Here is a 17,800-nt window from a genome sequence, read left to right as displayed (position 1 = left end):
AAATGCAAATTGAACCACGCTATCACTTTCACCCATCAGGTAAGAAACTACGACAGGACGGTTCTGGAAAGGGGCAAGGAACCAAGCACTCTCAGACATCCTTGGTGGGAATGGAAATGGGTTCAACCAATTGCCACACTGCCTTCCATATACATAACAAAATTTAAAAGGCACATTCTTTCAACAGGAATTTCTCCTACAGATATCTTCACATGTCTATACAAAGATGTAGGAACAAAGATGTTCACTGCAGCATTATTTATAATAGCCAAATATTGGAAACATTCTAAGGTCTGTCAATAAGGAACTAGCACACCTCTACAATGGTATGTTTTGCAGCCCCAGAAAAAGAGAGAGAGAGAGAAGAGGAAAGCTCTTTATGTATCGATGATAATGATAGTTAACATTTCTGAGCACTTACTAAGTGCTACATAAGTTATTTGGTATGGAGTAATCTCCAAAATAGTGTTAAACAAAAACAAAAAGCAGCAGCAAAGAGCTAAACAGTGAATAGTATGCTCCCACTGCATACATTAAAAAAAAAATCAGAGAAACATATATGTTTGTGTATACACTTAAAATTTATGGAAGGATACACAGAGTTGCCTCTAAGGAAAGGGAACTGGGGATTCAGGGTATAAGGGAGACTTACTTTCCATCCAATATTGTTTTGGACCGTTTGACTCTATCAAATGCTCATTAACAAAAAATTTCAGAACCAAACGTATAATATGATCCCTCTGTAGTCAAAAGCATTTTATATTTACATGTGTATATATTTGTTCATGCCTAGAAAAGTCTGTGATGACAGGTACCAACCACCAACCCATTAACTGTGAAAGAATGAGCTGGAATAGGATGGGGATGGGGAAGAGAGAGGAGTCATTGGTTAAAAATAAGAACTATACAGGTAGAAAGTACTTTTTTAATAAAAACAATATAGGCAAGTTTTAAATTTAGCAGATATTAGATATAAACTAGTTGAGAATAAATTAACAATCAAAGAACATCAATTTTAGGGGCAATAAAACTTGGTGATTATGTTTTGAAGATTAGTAAGTGAAGAAGAGAATCACAGACAGCTGATGCTAGGAGAGGCCTATCCGAGTCTCTTGTTCTTCTGACCAGGAAACCAGGGCCCCGTGCAGCTGGTAACGGCAATAGTGGGCTAGAGCCCAGCTCTTTCCAGTCTAAGTCAGGGCTTTCCTACCACCTCGCGTGGGGCCTGACCACCAAACGTTCCAGGGGCTCCTCCACCCTGAGGCCCCCAGTGCTGCTCACTTAACTGCCACTTCTTAGCACCCTGTTAATAACAATACCGGTAATATTAATTCAGAACATTCCCAGAGACTCCCTGTAAATCCGGGACAACTGGAAAACTGTCCAGTTAGGAACACTCACTCTACCTCTTTGTTCTGTTTTTATTTTAATCTATTGAGAGAACACAGCATAAGGAGATAGGGGGGAGGGTAGAGGAGGTTGAAGAGAATAAACGGATGCACAGCCCTTCTGCATAGCACGCTTACTGTACAGAAGTTGTTGTTCACGAGAGGTCAAAGAATCGTCTAGGCAGTGGTGACACTGCACAGATGTGGTCTCATGGGAGTTGGGGGACGCGAGGACAGGGTAAGGAAGGACAAGTAGAACACAGGGCACAGTCAGTGGCCAGAGCAGGGACCTCCTCTTCCACCAACGTGGTGAATAACCAAGGAAGAAGGTCAGAGAACAGACGAATAAGGAAACAGAAGAGCTAGCTACCATAGTACTTTTTCATCGGCTAGGCTGATTTTACACGTAATTATAACCGGTTTATGGCAATGCAACGCTGAAAATGAAACTGGGTCCTGATTTCGTATCACCAATACCCATGACCAACGTGCTTCAGCCCAGCTTCTCTGCTATAACCTGGGAAGCACTTCTAACCTACGATGGAGTGGGCTGAAGATGGTGCTGGACCCAGGGGACACCTCACCCCGACTCTAGCTCCTGGAGTTTCTCCTTGTTTGGTAGAAGGCTTAAGAATTTAGGCATGTCTTACGTGCAAATTAATTGCTCTGGAGAAGCATAATTACTTCCCACTGCCGCAAGAAGGACTGCACAGAGACAGTTTAAGGTCTCAGAGGCTAGAAGATTTTTCTGGCTCACATAGTACTTCATCCCTTTCATTTTACTATTTTTTTTAAGTTAACAAACTCTGCTGAATATCCATTATGTACCTGGCCAGGTCCTTATCTTCCTCAAAGCACTGATCATATTTTGCAAGTAGTATCTTAATACTATCACTATCTGTGTGCTTTGATATACCCTTCTTACTTGATTATAAACTCCATAAAAGGACTACCTGTAAATTCTCCAAGATGGCTGTAATTTTAACAATGATAAAATACTAAGTAGCAGCTAATCCTCGAGGAGGGCTTACTTTATGTGAAACACCTTCTATGCATGTAATTTAATCCTCCCAACAATCCCATAAGCCGGGTGTACTTTGATTATCCCTATTTCACAAATGAGAAAACAGGCACAAAGAAGTAACTTGCCCACAAAGGGTTAATAACTATCTTTTATTTAACACCCACAATTATGGGGGTGGCTTGTCCTGTGAGATGCTTTAAATATATTTTCTTCAACTTTCACAACAACCTGCAAAACAAGCATGATTGTTCCTACTCTACAGGTTAATGAAACAAAGGTCAAGTAAGGCTACATTGCTCTCTGGCCTTGGGGAAGTGGTGGAGCTGGTCTTCCACCTCAGTTCTGTCTGGCGCCAAAGCCAGTGTTGTTCCCAGTATTCCAACGGTGTCCAGACTTTTGGATTTCATGGAGCAGAAATATTTCCAAACAAACTGCGGGGATGGTGATGGGGGGATTTACATAGACCAATTATACATTTTGCCATCTATGGACATTCCAAAACCCACAACAGACAAAACTCTCATCTACTTTTACTATCATGGTGAAAAAGCAAGCAGATGTTAATACCCAAAACTAGGGAGAACCATGTAAACAGACTATAAATCAGAAAATTTCTACTGAAATAAAAATTATCTTGTCCTTATTTTTCTCACAATAGCAGACACCAGTGAAAACTGTCATGGCCAGGTGCAGTGTTTTAGAACCACTTCACCTCCACTGGAGCCCCGAGGGGCTATCCCTAAAATCTATCCAGTGAGCCTCTCCACACCTACATGTATCCAGGTTTGTTACACGGTGACTGGGGCATCTATCCTGCCATCTACCTATCTGTCTACGCATCTTTTTTTCCCCAAATAAATACAAAGTGGAACAGAGTTATTTATGGATTTTAAAAAAGTATTTCTAGGGAATTCCCTGGTGGTCCAGTGGTTAGGACTCGGTGCTTTCACTGCTGGGGGCCTGGGTTCAATCCCTGGTCAGGAAACTAAGATGCCACAAGATGTACAGCACGACCAAAAAATAATAATTATTACTATTTCTACAGGACTTCTCCCAAGAAACCAAAATACCTTTTGATACTGAACCCCTCTGTAAAGTGATTTTTTAGAATTCTTTTTAAAGTACTAAAAGTGCTGCCTTTGAAAAACCCAACAAAAAGACAAGCTTCACTTAAAGCTAATTCTAAGAATAATTTTAGTATTACCTGAAATTTCCTATGCGCCCTCCTGTAAACACACCTTTTCTCAGCTGGTGAGGCCATTATAATCCCCATCTCCAAGAAGTACTGTGAACAGAAGTTAATGTTTTCCAGCAATTTTCAACCCTCTGGCTGCAGGACTTCCAATTATGAATTGCAAGTTAACCAATTCGAAAGCATGCCACTTTCATTTTAATTTCACATTTATTCTTGCCAGAGAAAAGTACTTTTTCAGGAAAGAGCAGTAACATCTTAGGCCTAACCTCCCAGAATTTAACTGTGTGGAAGGCATTTTCATAGGACTTATCTTTCTGGCAACTCCTAGTGTTCTCTGGAAAACTTCACGAATGCAGAAAGGCATAAATTTATTAAGTAAGGTACCATAAACTCAACTACCCAACACAGTAAGGAAATGTGGTTTTCAAATATTCACGTTAAAAAAGTCACCCAACATTAATTATGCCTCAAGGAAAAGGATTAAAAAGTCACTCTCCTGGCGATTTATGGACACAAATTTTTCTAAGAATTACAACATCATAAAGTATACCTAATAAACCACAGTGAAGACTGTTTAATCTTTCTGATGATTAAGAAGGGTCTTGAGGATTTGCATTATAAACAAGATTTGTCTTGGCATTACAGCAACATGACAAGTCATAGGGAACTCTAGTTGAAGACAGGCCACGTGACAGTGGACTGTATTCTATCACTAAAGTAGAATTCAGCTTTTTAACAAGTGGCTTTGGGTTCAGACAGCCCTGCATTGGAATCCTAGCTTTCCATTTCTTAGCAGTGGGGTCTGGGCAAGTTACTTAAGCTCTTAAATATTCTTCTCGGTGTGAAAAAATTCCTCTGCTGGAATGCTGTCCTTTCTTTCCAACTTCATCAGTGACTTGAGGTGCAAGTTTGCCTTGGCCTCAATACCTCTTTTGTAAAGAAGGGAATGAACCGCCCAAACAACTTCATAATATGAGGTTACTAGGCCTGACAAGTTGCTATCTGATGCATCTTAAATCTGGATGACAGCTGCCACAGAATTATCCTATATGTTTGGGAAGAGGAAGGTCAGGGAAAGGGAAGATGTGAGGAAGAAGAGGGGAATTAAATAGAGGCCTTCGTAACGTAGAAGCTACCTCCTTTCCATTCTATCTAAGAAATGGTCTCCCTGAAAATACAGAGGTTTATGAGCGCCCCCATGGGGTGGATTATCTGAATTCCACCCCTAGTCTTGGTTGCTGTTCCAGTAGAAATAGACCCAATTATTTGAAAAAAATAATTAGATTTTAAAGAAAGCTGTTATATTCCAGACGAGTTTTTGATTTCTCCTGGGAAATTCTAAATTATTCACATGATGGTCCTTAAATATTTTCATAAATATTTCATATTTTCAGAGTATTTAATAACTCTGGTGTTTTCAAATGCCTGGTGTTTCATTCAGCAAATTCTGAGATCACCACAAAACCAGAGTCTATGAGACTTCAAAATATGGTCAGACTGCAAGCATTTAGAAGAACAAAGTCAATTATTACTGTAGCGTGCTTGGTACCCCCCATAATTAATAACTAGCAGAAATTATTAATAGAAAAAAGTAAAAGTTATTAATTTATATCTTCTTGCCCTATAGGTTTAGCACATAAATATTATAAGATGAATAATAATCAGTTACCTGTTAGCAAATAAAGTTATTAATATTATACTGGGAAACAATATTTAACTACGTTTCTAATACATGCGATTTAGGTAATATTAAAATGAGTTTGCACACCTTGATCCCATGTGCAGAATTCCAAGTACTTAGTACTGAAAGTGGAGAACACAGCTCTGCCAACTTGAGGTCTATATATTAAGACTTGTGCATTTTGATAAAATAAAAATTCCTTATATAATAGACTGTGCAGTAACAAATGATGCCAGATGGAGGGTAAAGTTACAAACTAAATGTATCAGAGTATTCCAACTGTGTTAAAAATAAGGGCCCGATTGTTTACTGAAATAAAACTTATATTTAAAACCTTAGTGTTTTAATAAGTGCACACTGGAAATCATGCAACTATCTAAACCAGCCTCCCTGATGACATACAGTGGTGATACTTGGAGAAAAATATTTTTTAAAACATCTTCTATTGTTTTATCTAAAAAGCTATATTCCTACATTTTCCCACGTTTAAAATTGGGCAATAACAACCATTTCCCAAGGTACCAAAGTCTGGTACAAACTAAAGACAATGGAAAGGACTGGTAAGAGAGGACCAGTTTGAGGTCAGTTTTAAACTCGGATTTAAAGGATTAGTTTATGTAACAGGTCAAGTGTATTTTCCTAAATTGATCAGATTATGAATTTCTAAAAAAAAAAAAGAAAGAAAGAAAGAAAATATTTTGGGGAGTTCCCTGGCGGTCCAGTGGTTAGGACTCCGCACTTTCACTGCCGGGGCCCGGGTTGGATCCCTGGTTAGGGAACTAAGATCCCACAAGCCACTGCATGGTGCGGCCAAAAAAAAAAGAAAGAAATATTTTAATTCTTCATATTGTTGGTGGGAGGCTGAAGTGATGACATAACTTGCTTCAGACAAGTGTCTCCCACCCCCCAAAACTCCCAAAACAGGGGTACTGTCTGGACCTCTAGAACAATAAGGCAAAGAAGTCACATCTCAATAATCTACATAATCGGGGGGAAAAAATGCATCGTTTCTACTGGTACTAGCTTCTCAGAAAAGAAAACGAATTGTTCAAAACTCTGGGAACTACAGAAGCAGAATCACAACTCAAGGGTGTCATGGAAGTTCTCCTGCTGGACCACCTTCAAGGCAGTCTAGACAGGTAGCAACATGGGGCTCGGTGTAAATACAGCACTGACAGAAAGCATGAGCTTCCTGCACTATTAAGGTTACACCCAACTAAGTTAATTCCTGCCGTGTGTCTTGCTTCGCCAGCATATTCACTGTAAAACATGTAACAGACGCTTAAAATAGAAATTGAGATTATAGGCAATATTTTGGAAACCAGGTCTTCCTCAAGCTGTGGAAAAATCTGGGTGGCCCAGATTCCTTCCTTTCTTAATATAAGACTGCTTGTCCTCCCACTCTAGCAAGAGGTGGAAATGTTTACATGGATACATCTGATGTGTTGACACAGCTCTTAGCAATAAGTCCTTCAAAAGGGCGATCTTTTCCTTCAGTTTCTGCAACAAAGCTCTGATTGTCACGGTAAGCTGAAAAGAAAAGAACACAGCCTGAGTATGCTAGTCCAGAGGTGTGAGGTCTCCTAAAAATATCATGTAAACGCTGCTTTACAAACTATGATTCAATCAAGGAAGGGCTGCAACGACAACCTCAGGGTTGTACGGGATCTTAACAGTCACGTGGGCCAGCCACCCACCTAAGGCTCATACCCAGCCCTATGACCTGACCAGCTGGTAAGCCGGTCCATACCTGAACCCTGACATTGACTGGAAACTGTCACTTTGCTCTCACAGTCAGCTCAATTGTGTCCCTTGAGCATCTACCCTCGGATCCTATTTGTCTACCTCGGAGCCACGCAGGAAATTGCATGTCCCCAGTCTTTGTTCACCAGCAAAAGCCCCACGGTTCCCTCAACCATGCTGCAAAGAACAAGACGTCAAGTCCCACTGCCATCCCGGCCAGGCCTCCCTAAACACACTGGTATACTTACAACCCATTAAAAGTTTTACAGCAGGGTGTCCTTTTCATACAAGAGGAATGTTGACCACATAGGACTCTTTTTCCAGGAGGTGTGAATTTTCTCCAATTTACAAACCCAGAGTAAAGTTTTGTTTGTGACTCTAAGTGCTGCCTTAAAGGATGGTGGAGAGGTGGGGAGGAAGCCTCTTAGGAATTTAAAAATATGAAAAATAGAATCGCCCACGTAAAGTAAACATAGTCAACCACGGATATAATCGGAGATATGTTTAAAAAGGCACTCTCACAAGTTTGCTACCTTGTTAAAAGAAGCAATTATACAACTGCAGTGGAAGCAGGGGCTCTCTCCTTAGATTAGCAGGGTCACATAAGGAAAATACAGCGCAACAGCAGAGGCTGGCCAAGGGCTACACACATCAAGCAACCCTCAAAGGTATCAGCAGCCAAGAAAAATCTCACCTTAACTATTCTAATACCTCTGGGAACCACAGAAGAACCACCCACAACGTTTATGGGGAAACGCCAAGGAAAGCAGATCCCTCCTCATTCAAGAAGCAAAGAGCAAAACAAACAAATGAACAAAAGAACAACAAACACACACACACACACACAGCAGGTCTAAGAAGAATCTACTGAAATTAAAGATCAAAAGCATTCAACAGATGAAAGAATATGTAGCCATTGAAAAGTATGACTGGGGACCTCCCTGGCGGTCCAGCGGTTGACACTCCATGCCTCCAATGCAGGAGGCGCGGGTTCAATCCTTGGTCGGGGAACTAAGATCCCACATGCGGCACAGCACGGCCAAAAAAAAAGTATGACTGAAATCTATATTTGTTAACATAGAAAGATACCCATCATAATTTATTAAAAGAAAAAGAAATCAAGTCATAAAAAGAAGTGTCATCCACATAGAGAAAAAACAACCCAGGACCTAAAGACATCAAAACATCAAGGGTAGTTATCTCTAAGTAGTGGGATTTCTTAATATTTTACAAGAAAACTATTACTTTCATAATCAGAAGAAATTTCCCATTATGATAATTTAACAGAAGCTTTCCAAAGCATAGAAAAGGATGGAAAGCCTAATTCATATTTTAAGCTAACACAACCCTGGTAACAAGCGCTGACAGAGATAACAGAAAAAAAGAAACTACTTGCCAATCTCCCTTAAGGATTATAAATGTAAAAGTCTTTAAAAAAGTTTAGCAAAGCAAATTCAGAATTACATTAAAAATGACAATATACCATCACCAAGTAGAATTTATCTGAGTAATTTAAAAATAGTTTGATGTTAGAAAATCTAATAATAAAGCTAACAGTGTTAATTACTAAAAACAGACTAAACATATGATTAATACAGCATTGCAGAAATTAATTAAAAACAAAACAAAAACAAAGAAAACTAAAAATCAGTCAGTGCTGCCTTAACTACAATATTATTTAACTTTAGTCTAGAAGTTCTAACCAACATGATAAGACAAGTTAAAGAAATACATAAGGGCTGGAAAGAAGGAAATGAAATTATCATTATTTGCAGATTGATAATAGTCTGTTTGGGAAAGTTAAGAGCATCACCTAAAAGATGACTAGAAACAGATAAAGAATTCAGGATGGTGATCAATCACAAAACGAAAAAATCTAGGGCATTCCTAAATTCAAGTAATAGGGAGAACTTTTAAAAATTATTTTAAAACATCATTAACAATATCAACAAAATCTAAAAAATATCTAGAACAGTGCCTGGTGTATAGTAACTGCAGGAAACACTGCTGATGGAATGAGTGAAAGGAAACACTCAATACTGCACAAATGTAAATGCTCCCCAGTTTAGTCTATAAATATACTACACATCTACCCAAAATCCTATTTGGAGTCCTTTTATTGGAGAGGAGGTGGTAACTGAGGCACAGCACAAAATTCTTTTTAATAAAGCTATGCAAAATTGCTCTAAAATAAAAAAATAAAAAATAAAATAAATAAAATAAAAAAGGGGGTGGGGTCGGGGTGGGGATAAATAAAAAATAAAAATTAAAAAAAAATTGCTCTAAAAGGAGGATAAATGAAGGGAAATATAGAAAGATCACGGATATGTGTAACCAAGGGGGCCTTAAACAATTAGATATTAAATCTTTACAAAAAACTACAAGAGTATGATGCTGGCAGTTACCAATGGCTTCGTTAGTGCAATAGAACAGAAGGTCCAGAAACAGTGCAGTTGTGTAAAAACTTAGTGAATGAAATATGGACTATTTCATATTTGGGGGGGATTAATAATTTAGCAAATGGGAAAAAAATTAGATGCCTACAATACACGAAATAAATTTCAAATATTATAAAGATTTATGTGTTTTAAACAAGATAAAAAAGAGGAGAAAAGCTTAACGAAAATTTAGATAATTAGGCAAAGTATTTCTATAATCCCTGGATGTGAAAGGCCTTTCTAAGCATTACCTCCCCTTCTCCTATAAGAAAAGGCCATAAATATAGTTATAATTTCAAATAAAATTTTTAAAAAGTGTATATATATTTTAAAGTCATTTATAAAATCAAAATTCAAATTAATAGAAAAAATATTTGTACCAAATATGCCAGATCAAAGCTTAATCAAAGCTTAGTTAACATATATATAAGGAACACCTGGAAATTAAGAAATAATAAGCTAGGTTAAGGACATGTATATAACAGGCAATTCATAAAGGAAGAAATACAAACATCCAATAAATATATGAAAAGATGTTCAATGGCATAAGTGATTTTAAGAATGCATATTAAACTCTTGTATACTTTCACCTAACAGAGAAAGTTTTTTTTTAAAGTGAATCAGAATTGGTATAGAAATGTGACTCTGAGACATTTTCAAAATGCTTAAATTTTATACAACCTAAATCCATAAATCCTACATTGAGAAATTTATTCTAACCTAGGCAATAATTCAGCCATACTGAAAACTCATTTTTATAATTAGAAACAATCTAACAGTCCAAGATGATACTGGTTAAATGGATCAGGGATCTAAATGTACAAAAATGAAACCATACATTTGCTAGAAGAAAACATAAATAAATTCCTTTGTAACCTACAACTAGCAAAAGCTATGAGTGAAAATACAGAAGCAATTAAAACTTGATAGTCAACTTCATTTAAAAAGAACTAAAACTTTCACATGACAGAAGCTACCATAAGCAAAGTCAAGCAACAAATGATAAAGGAGAGGAAATAATTACAATATATCACAAAGAGCTAATCTCCCTAATATATGAGGAGCTCTTAAGTATTAAAAAGACCAACAATCCAACAGAAAAAATGGGCAAAAGATAAGAAGTTAGTTTACAGAATATATACATAGTGTTTAAGAATGTGAAAACATACTTCACTTGATTCAGAGTATGAAAAACGCAAATTTAAAACTATACTGGAAGGTGAGGGAGAGGTACAAACTTCCAGTTATAAAGTAAGTCAAGGTGATGTAATGTACAGCATAGGGAATATAGTCAATAATATTGTAATAACTTCATATGGTAACAGATGGTAACTAGACTTATCTGATGATCATTCTGTAATGTACAGAAATATCAAATCACTATGCTGTATACCCAAAACTAATATAATATTGTAAGTCAATTATGCTTCAATTAAAAAAATGAAGAAAATAAAACTACACTAAAATATTTTATCTCACTTATCAGGTTGGCAAAAATTCGGAAAATTGACAACGCCCTCTGCTGGCCAGGCTGTGAAGCCAAAGGTGACAACTCCTGTGGAGGGGAATTTGGCAACAGGTAAAAAAAAATCACATATGTCCTGGTTCTGAGAATTCACCCTTAAAAGAACCTCCACAAATACAAAAAAAAAAAAAAAAAAATCACAAAGCTATTTATTGCAGCATTATTCATAACAGCAAAAGACTGGAAACACTCTAAATGCCCATTCTTAGGAGACCGGTGAATGAACTAGAGTACACACAATAGAGGACTATAAGGCCCTAAGAAAAACTGAGAAGATCTCAGTGAATTAATATATCTATGATATATTATCAAGTGAAAAGAGCAAGATACAAAAGAGTAACTTTTGTATCAAAGGAAGAGAAATGAGAATACACACACACACACACACACACACACACACACACCCACACACACCTGAATGCCTATTTCTGCAAGAAGTCACACAGGAAGAATACATGAGAAATTAATTTTAAAAAAAGGTTACCTCTAAGAAGCAGATGAAGAAGGCATGGAAAAGAGTGGGATGGGGAAAAGACTTTGAGTATACCTTTGTATATAATATTGACTTTTGAACTATGTAAATGTTTTACATATTAAAAATTGTATCAGTAAGGGTAGGGAAGAAAAGCAAACCCTGAAAATGAATATCAATAGATACAAAGGAGAGCATAAGACACAGGAAAAAAAAGAAACAATTCTAATAGCTTTAGAACAGAGTAACCTCAGTATCCTTAGTGGGATATTCTAAATTAAAAAAAATAATAATAAAGACACAAACTCAAACTTTACTTATTGTTTGTAGTGGCCCTTGTGTCATGATTCTGAAACTATTTTCTAGAAACTCTAAGAGAGACCAAATGAGCAAAAACATATCAATGCTTCTGGAAACCTGGGTTCTCACTGCGGGAGAAGGAAGGAAAATACTAATTTGGAATGGGGAAGTTACAAAGAAACCTGTGAATGTTGGATTAGAATCAATAGTATTGGCATGGACTCATGGTTTTCTAAAAACCATATTTCCTCGCCAAATCCCACCATTGTTTTTTACAGCCCATAAGCGAGGGATGATTTTTTACATTTTTAAATGTAAAATGTAAAAAACAAAAAAGTCTATTATCCTTTTGTCGAGAATGGGTACTCAAAGAGGTGAGCACTTGGCCTCTTGTCCTGCAAAGCCTGACAGATTTACCATCTGGAGGAAAGTGTACCAACCTTGGAACTACACTATGAAATTGTTAGAAACTTTTTAAGGTAAAGTGGGAGAAATTACAGAGATGCCATGCTTCATTTAATCCTAGTGATTAAATAACTATAAACTGATAGGTTGTAATGTCAATTCGACATGTGTTAAGCATAAAGGTCGTTATACATACACACAGAGTCAGAAAGGGGAGGGTTTTCAGACCTCAGAGCTCCAACAAATCATTTGAAGTACTCATTCCTGGTCTTACCTTGGTTGTATTTTCACCATTTCTTTCATACTGATTTCGTTGTTGAATTTTCTCAGCAATCTCTTGTGCAGTTTGGCAGGTAGAATCATAGGTGGAGAACCTGCATCAAAGTCATAAAGGGAGAAAAATGTTGAAGGTTCTTTAAAGGAAATTCCTGCATAATCTAAGTCTGTAATTCTAGTCACAAATACAAACAGGAAGGGAGAATGATAATCCTAACAGTGATGGCAACAGGGGTTGAACGGTACTTAGTACAGGCTGGGCTCAATTCTCACAACTTCCTTTGTAATAACTCACTTAATCCACACAAGAACACTGGGAGGTGGGTCACCATCCCCATCACACATGTGAGAAAATCAGGCACAAAGAGGTAGAGCGACTTGCCCTATGGGTACCACCAGCTGCAAACCAAGGCTGCCTGGCCCTGAGCCTGTGCTCCTAGCCACTGTGCTATCTGGCCGCTGAGAAAGCATACAGATTCGTTCATTCACAAAACATTCAGCAAACATTCCTGGAGGGCCGCCTCTGTGCTGAGCACTGCCCCAGGCACTGGAGAATAGAGCAGGGAACAAAATGGACAAAGTCCCTGCTTTCAAGGAGTTTAGTGAAGGGAGAAAGGCATCAAACAAACCAAAACATAGTATGTCAGGTGTTGCTATGGGCTAAGAAGGAAAATAAAGCAGGATAAAGGGATGGAGGGTGACAGGCCAGGTGAGCAGCTATTTGGGGAAGAGCTACACAGATCAGCAGGTAACACAATGCTCTGGGGTCAAAGGACACACACCCACCTGACACCTAAGTTTACCAGAATTCTCTCAAAGCAGGTCCTGAGCTTCTATTTGTTATTCAACAGTGTCGGGGGTTTTGAAGGACTCACAATCAATCCCCAATAGTCCCTTATTTTTTCCTTCGCTTACAGCCTTTTCACTTTTTATCTGTTTTACAGAAAATACTTAAGTGCGTACACACATTTCATCTCTCCTACAGGGCATGGACCATGAATATACGACAAACATATTTTCCAGGAGTGCCCAGTAAAAAATATTAAAATCTGCTGTTTAACCTAATGTTAAACACCAAGGGGGGAAAGCCACCGGGAGCGGGGGAGCGGGGGCAGTGGGGATGGTGGTGTGCTGAACTGGGAGATTGGGATTGACATGTATACACTGATGTGTATAAAACTGATGACTAATAAGAACCTGCTGTATAAAAAATTAAATAAAATTCAAAAATTAAAAAAAAACAACTAATACTAAACTTTCTTTGGGTTATTTGTATGGAAATATGTTAACATAAATGTTTCAGACATTACATAAAATTCCTAAAAATCTTGTATGTTCTGGTATAATGTTATAAGTCATAATTCTAGTTATTACTTTAAAATGTATATCTCAGAAATAACTAAATTTCCTTGTCAATTGCATTATTATGAACTTTCATCAAATCTTTAACTGTGGTCATTTTTAAGTCTTTTGTCATTTACAGAGAGTTCTGGGTGTACTCTGATGCTTTTGCAAAAATGTTCCTATTAAAGGGTTTCATCTTCAAAGAATTCATGGAAAAGACTCTGACAAGTACAGGTTTCTGGTAACTGACTGTACTGCTGAACTGAATGAATAAGCATTTTCAGAACTCTAATGGAAAACTGATGAACTCATAAAAGTGCTAACAAAAGATCAAGATGAAAAAAAAATTAATTACATGGGACTGAGTGAACTGATGAGGATGATTATAATTTTTGTGACTTTCTGTTTGAATAAAAAAAAATGTGATGTAAATTTATGTAAAAAAGAACTTAATGTAAAACAATGCCACTCTTCTCACATATTTTCTCTTGTTTTGGAAAATATAGATATTTTCTGTTAAAAACGTGATTTATGCTGACATGTAATAGGTTGATTATTGTTATTATAAATGAATTAATAAATATTTTTAAGTTTCAAAAAAAAATTAAAATCTGCTGTTTAACCTAATGTTCCAATTTTTGTCTGAAAAAATAAGCAATCCATTTCTTAAAATCTCTGATTTCCCACGTATCACTTAAACAATGAGGGGACCTGGCAAATGTCTTTGAATGAAGGAAAAATAAACAATCTCCAGTCGTTTCCCTTACGAGTCTCACTACAGTAATTATAGCTATGGCTAACAACTGAGTACCTGATCCGGGCCAGGTCCTATGCTAAGAGCTGTACATTTTAAATTTAATAAGGATCCAATGAGGTAGTGTAACCGAGCATGACCCTATGGGGCCTTCCTGGAACAGACCCCCATCCCCTTGTCCTCCTCCTGCCTCTTGTCTATAGAAAAGCTTTAGTCTCCTAGGGCTTCCCTGAGTTCCAAAGAGTAAATTTAATCAGAAAAGCGAGAAGCAGGAAAACAGTCAAGCAAAACAAAATAATAATAGTTTAGCCATTAAAGTCAAGGACCTTTGGTTCCTCCTCAAGGGCTGTAGATAATATTCTGAGCCATGTCCTTTGAGCTGCTTTGCAGATACCGAAACCCCCGCCGGGTGGGAGAAGTTAACTGTCTGCTGCCCAAAAGCACGTAGACCCCAGACCCCAGACCAACTGGAACCAGAAAGTGACTCCCAATTACCCCTCCACCAACCAATCAGAAGAGTGTCCACGAGCTGATCACGCACCCCACCACGCCCCTCCCTCACCCTGTCTTTAAAATCCTTTCCCTGAAGGCCGTCGGGGAACTCAGATGTTTTGAGCACTAGACTCCTTGCTTGGTACTCTGCGATAAATGCTGCACTTTCCTTCACCACAACCTGGTATCAGTAGATTGGCTTTACTGCATGCGGGCGAGTCAACCCAAGTTTGGTTCGCTAACAGTAGGATCCTTGGCAACTCACCACTATAATCTAAAGTAGCATCATTCATATACATATATTCATGCATACCAAAAGAGAGCAGGTGATATAAGACAATACACAATTAAGAAAGTAGGAGGGGAGACTTCCCTGGTGGTCCAGTGGTTGAGAATCCGCCTTCCAACGCAGGGGACGCGGGTGCAACCCCTGGTCAGGGAACTAAGATCCCACATGCCGCAGGGAAACTAAGCCCGTGGGTCACAACTAAGACCTGACGCAGCCAAAAATAAATACATAAATATTAAACAAAAAAGAAAAAGAAAAAGAAAGTAGGAGGGAGGCTGATAAGAAAAATTGGGTCCTGGTCCCAGCTTTGCCACATTTTCCCCTTTTTCCCTCCATACTGTCATCTATGAAAAGAGGTTCTGAGGTCTGGCTCTGTGGTCCCAGACCACACGTATGAAAATCAATAACAAGGTACAACACACCTCCTGCCAAACGCGGAGTATAAATGGCAAGTGCATATTTCCGGAGTTCAGAAATGAGAGAAATTACTGTTGGCTGAGACAGATCTGATAAGGCTGGGCCAAGAGGTTACACCTTGGGCTGAACCACAACGTCAAAGCAGGCCTCTCACTCCAACAAGAGGGAGGAGCACATCCTAGACTAGGTGAGAGGCACAGGGAGCAAGCAAAGATGAAAGGGAGGGAAAGAGCCTGGCACAGTCGGCTGAGTGGTGGTCCTGGGTAGGAGGGTAAAGTATAAAATGGTAGAGATGAGTTGAAGCTAGTTTCTGCAGAGCCTTGAACAGCAGAACAAGGTTCGACATTTGGCAGAGAATTTGAGAGGTGTAGGGGATACTTTTACACATAGAGTGAGGCCTGGAAGAGGTTACATGAAATGCTGATGGCCAAAACCCCAGATGTCTTGCTCCTAATCCTCACGTTCTCATTTGAGCTCTAAAGAGCATTTCTGAAACTTTGCTACACAGTTGAATCACCAGAGAAGACTTAAAAAAAAAAAAAATCCTGGCTCCTAACCCAGGCATCATTCTGATTGAATTGGCACGGGGTCTGACCTGGACGTGAGGAGTTGTAAAGCTCCCCAGGTGATTTCAATCTGTAGCAAAGCTTGAGAACCACTGGCCTAGTGGTAATGGGCAACCTCATGATGGAATCAACCACACAGGTACCTAAAATACTAGTTTAGGAAAAGTAACCTAAACTCCACACACATAAATCACTGGGGGATGAGAGAAGAGTGGCAAGAGACCAGTAGAAGACTTCTCCAGCTATTCAACTCAGTAACCAGCCACCAATATTTACTCTCCGGAAGCCATAAGGCTATAAAGGATTGGACTATGGCAGAAAAGAAGAAAACAAAAAATAGTGGAGATTAGTGAATAATCTGATAGGAAGAGTGAGGAAAAAGTAGATGATTAGAGTTTTTAGGCCTAAGTGACTAAGAGGATGGTGATGCCATGACAGAGGCTGTGGAACTGGAACAGAGAGAAAAAAGTGGTAAAGCTGATTAACTTTAGCAAAGGACCCATTCAGAGACAGTCACCACTGGCTATTTCTATTACACGGTGAGCTTACCACTGGCTTTGATATGCCATTAAAATAGTAACAGCCATATTCCATTTCTAAACAGGAGCACACTACTCAGGAGTAAAGCGTCACTGAGCTACGCTATTTCAACAGTAGGAGAGCAAAGCTGTAGTCAAGTCTGTTTTATACGTTTTTCAAAGTCCTATTCCGTACTCCTTTCTGCTCTCGTGATCAGCAACCTACTTCGCAAGGAAGCTGACCTAGCATAGCACAGTCCCTCATTGTTTCACTTTCAACAAATGAGAAAGCTGCTGAGTCAAACTCCTTGAGAGGAACAGGAAAAATTATCAGTGCTTTTTCAACATTAACTGTGGAAGAGGCCTAGGGTTCAGTGATAGCTTCTACCAACCTAAATGGATACCCTGGGGCCTCTACCTTATTTCTAAGCTTTATTTCCTACCTTATGTGTAAAATGAGGGAGTTAGCTTCCAGGAGGTGGAGGGCAACTTAGCCCTTGGACCCAGTAGTTCCACTTCTAGGGAGTGAGCCAAGGAAATAAGAGATGGAACAAAAGGGCAGTCTTTGTAATTAAAAAAAAATAAAACCCAAAAAATCCCTAATATTTTTTAAAGGGTACAAAGAGGGGAATGATTAAATCATAGTGCATCATGGTCATTCATATGACGCACTATTAAGCACCATTAAAATTGTGTTTTCAGTGAATATTTAATGATATGGAGGAATGTTCCCTGTTTTGTAAAATATATAGGGGTGTGTGTATATGTATACACACACACATATATATATATACACACACACACACATATATTATACAAATTAATAAATTCATTTTAAAAGTCAATAGTGGCAGGCTTCCCTGGTGGCGCAGTGGTTGAGAATCTGCCTGTCAATGCAGGGGACACGGGTTCGAGCCCTGGTCCGCAAAGATCCCACACGCCGCGGAGCAACTAAGCCCGTGCACCACAACTA

The 17,800-nt window shown here is 38.5% G+C and overlaps 1 protein-coding gene across 3 annotated transcripts in view; it reads right to left on the bottom strand.

Annotated features, from left to right (window-relative positions):
• STX8 (syntaxin 8) overlaps positions 1 to 17,800 on the bottom strand; it is a 262,491-nt gene that overhangs the window by 243,368 nt on the left and 1,323 nt on the right. For all 3 annotated transcript variants that reach the window (XM_057536811.1, XM_057536812.1, XM_007166336.2), the window contains exons 2-3: positions 12,446 to 12,545; positions 6,724 to 6,818 (exon numbers count right to left, since the gene is read on the bottom strand). In XM_057536811.1, the coding sequence (XP_057392794.1) occupies positions 6,724 to 6,818; positions 12,446 to 12,545 (195 nt within the window). The remainder of the gene's footprint in view (positions 1 to 6,723; positions 6,819 to 12,445; positions 12,546 to 17,800) is intronic.

The sequence above is a fragment of the Balaenoptera acutorostrata genome, chromosome 20, assembly GCF_949987535.1.
Source record: "Balaenoptera acutorostrata chromosome 20, mBalAcu1.1, whole genome shotgun sequence".
NCBI lineage: Eukaryota > Metazoa > Chordata > Mammalia > Artiodactyla > Balaenopteridae > Balaenoptera > Balaenoptera acutorostrata.
The sequence above is the reverse complement of the archived record's forward strand: the minus strand, read 5'-3'. Positions and strand labels throughout refer to the sequence as shown.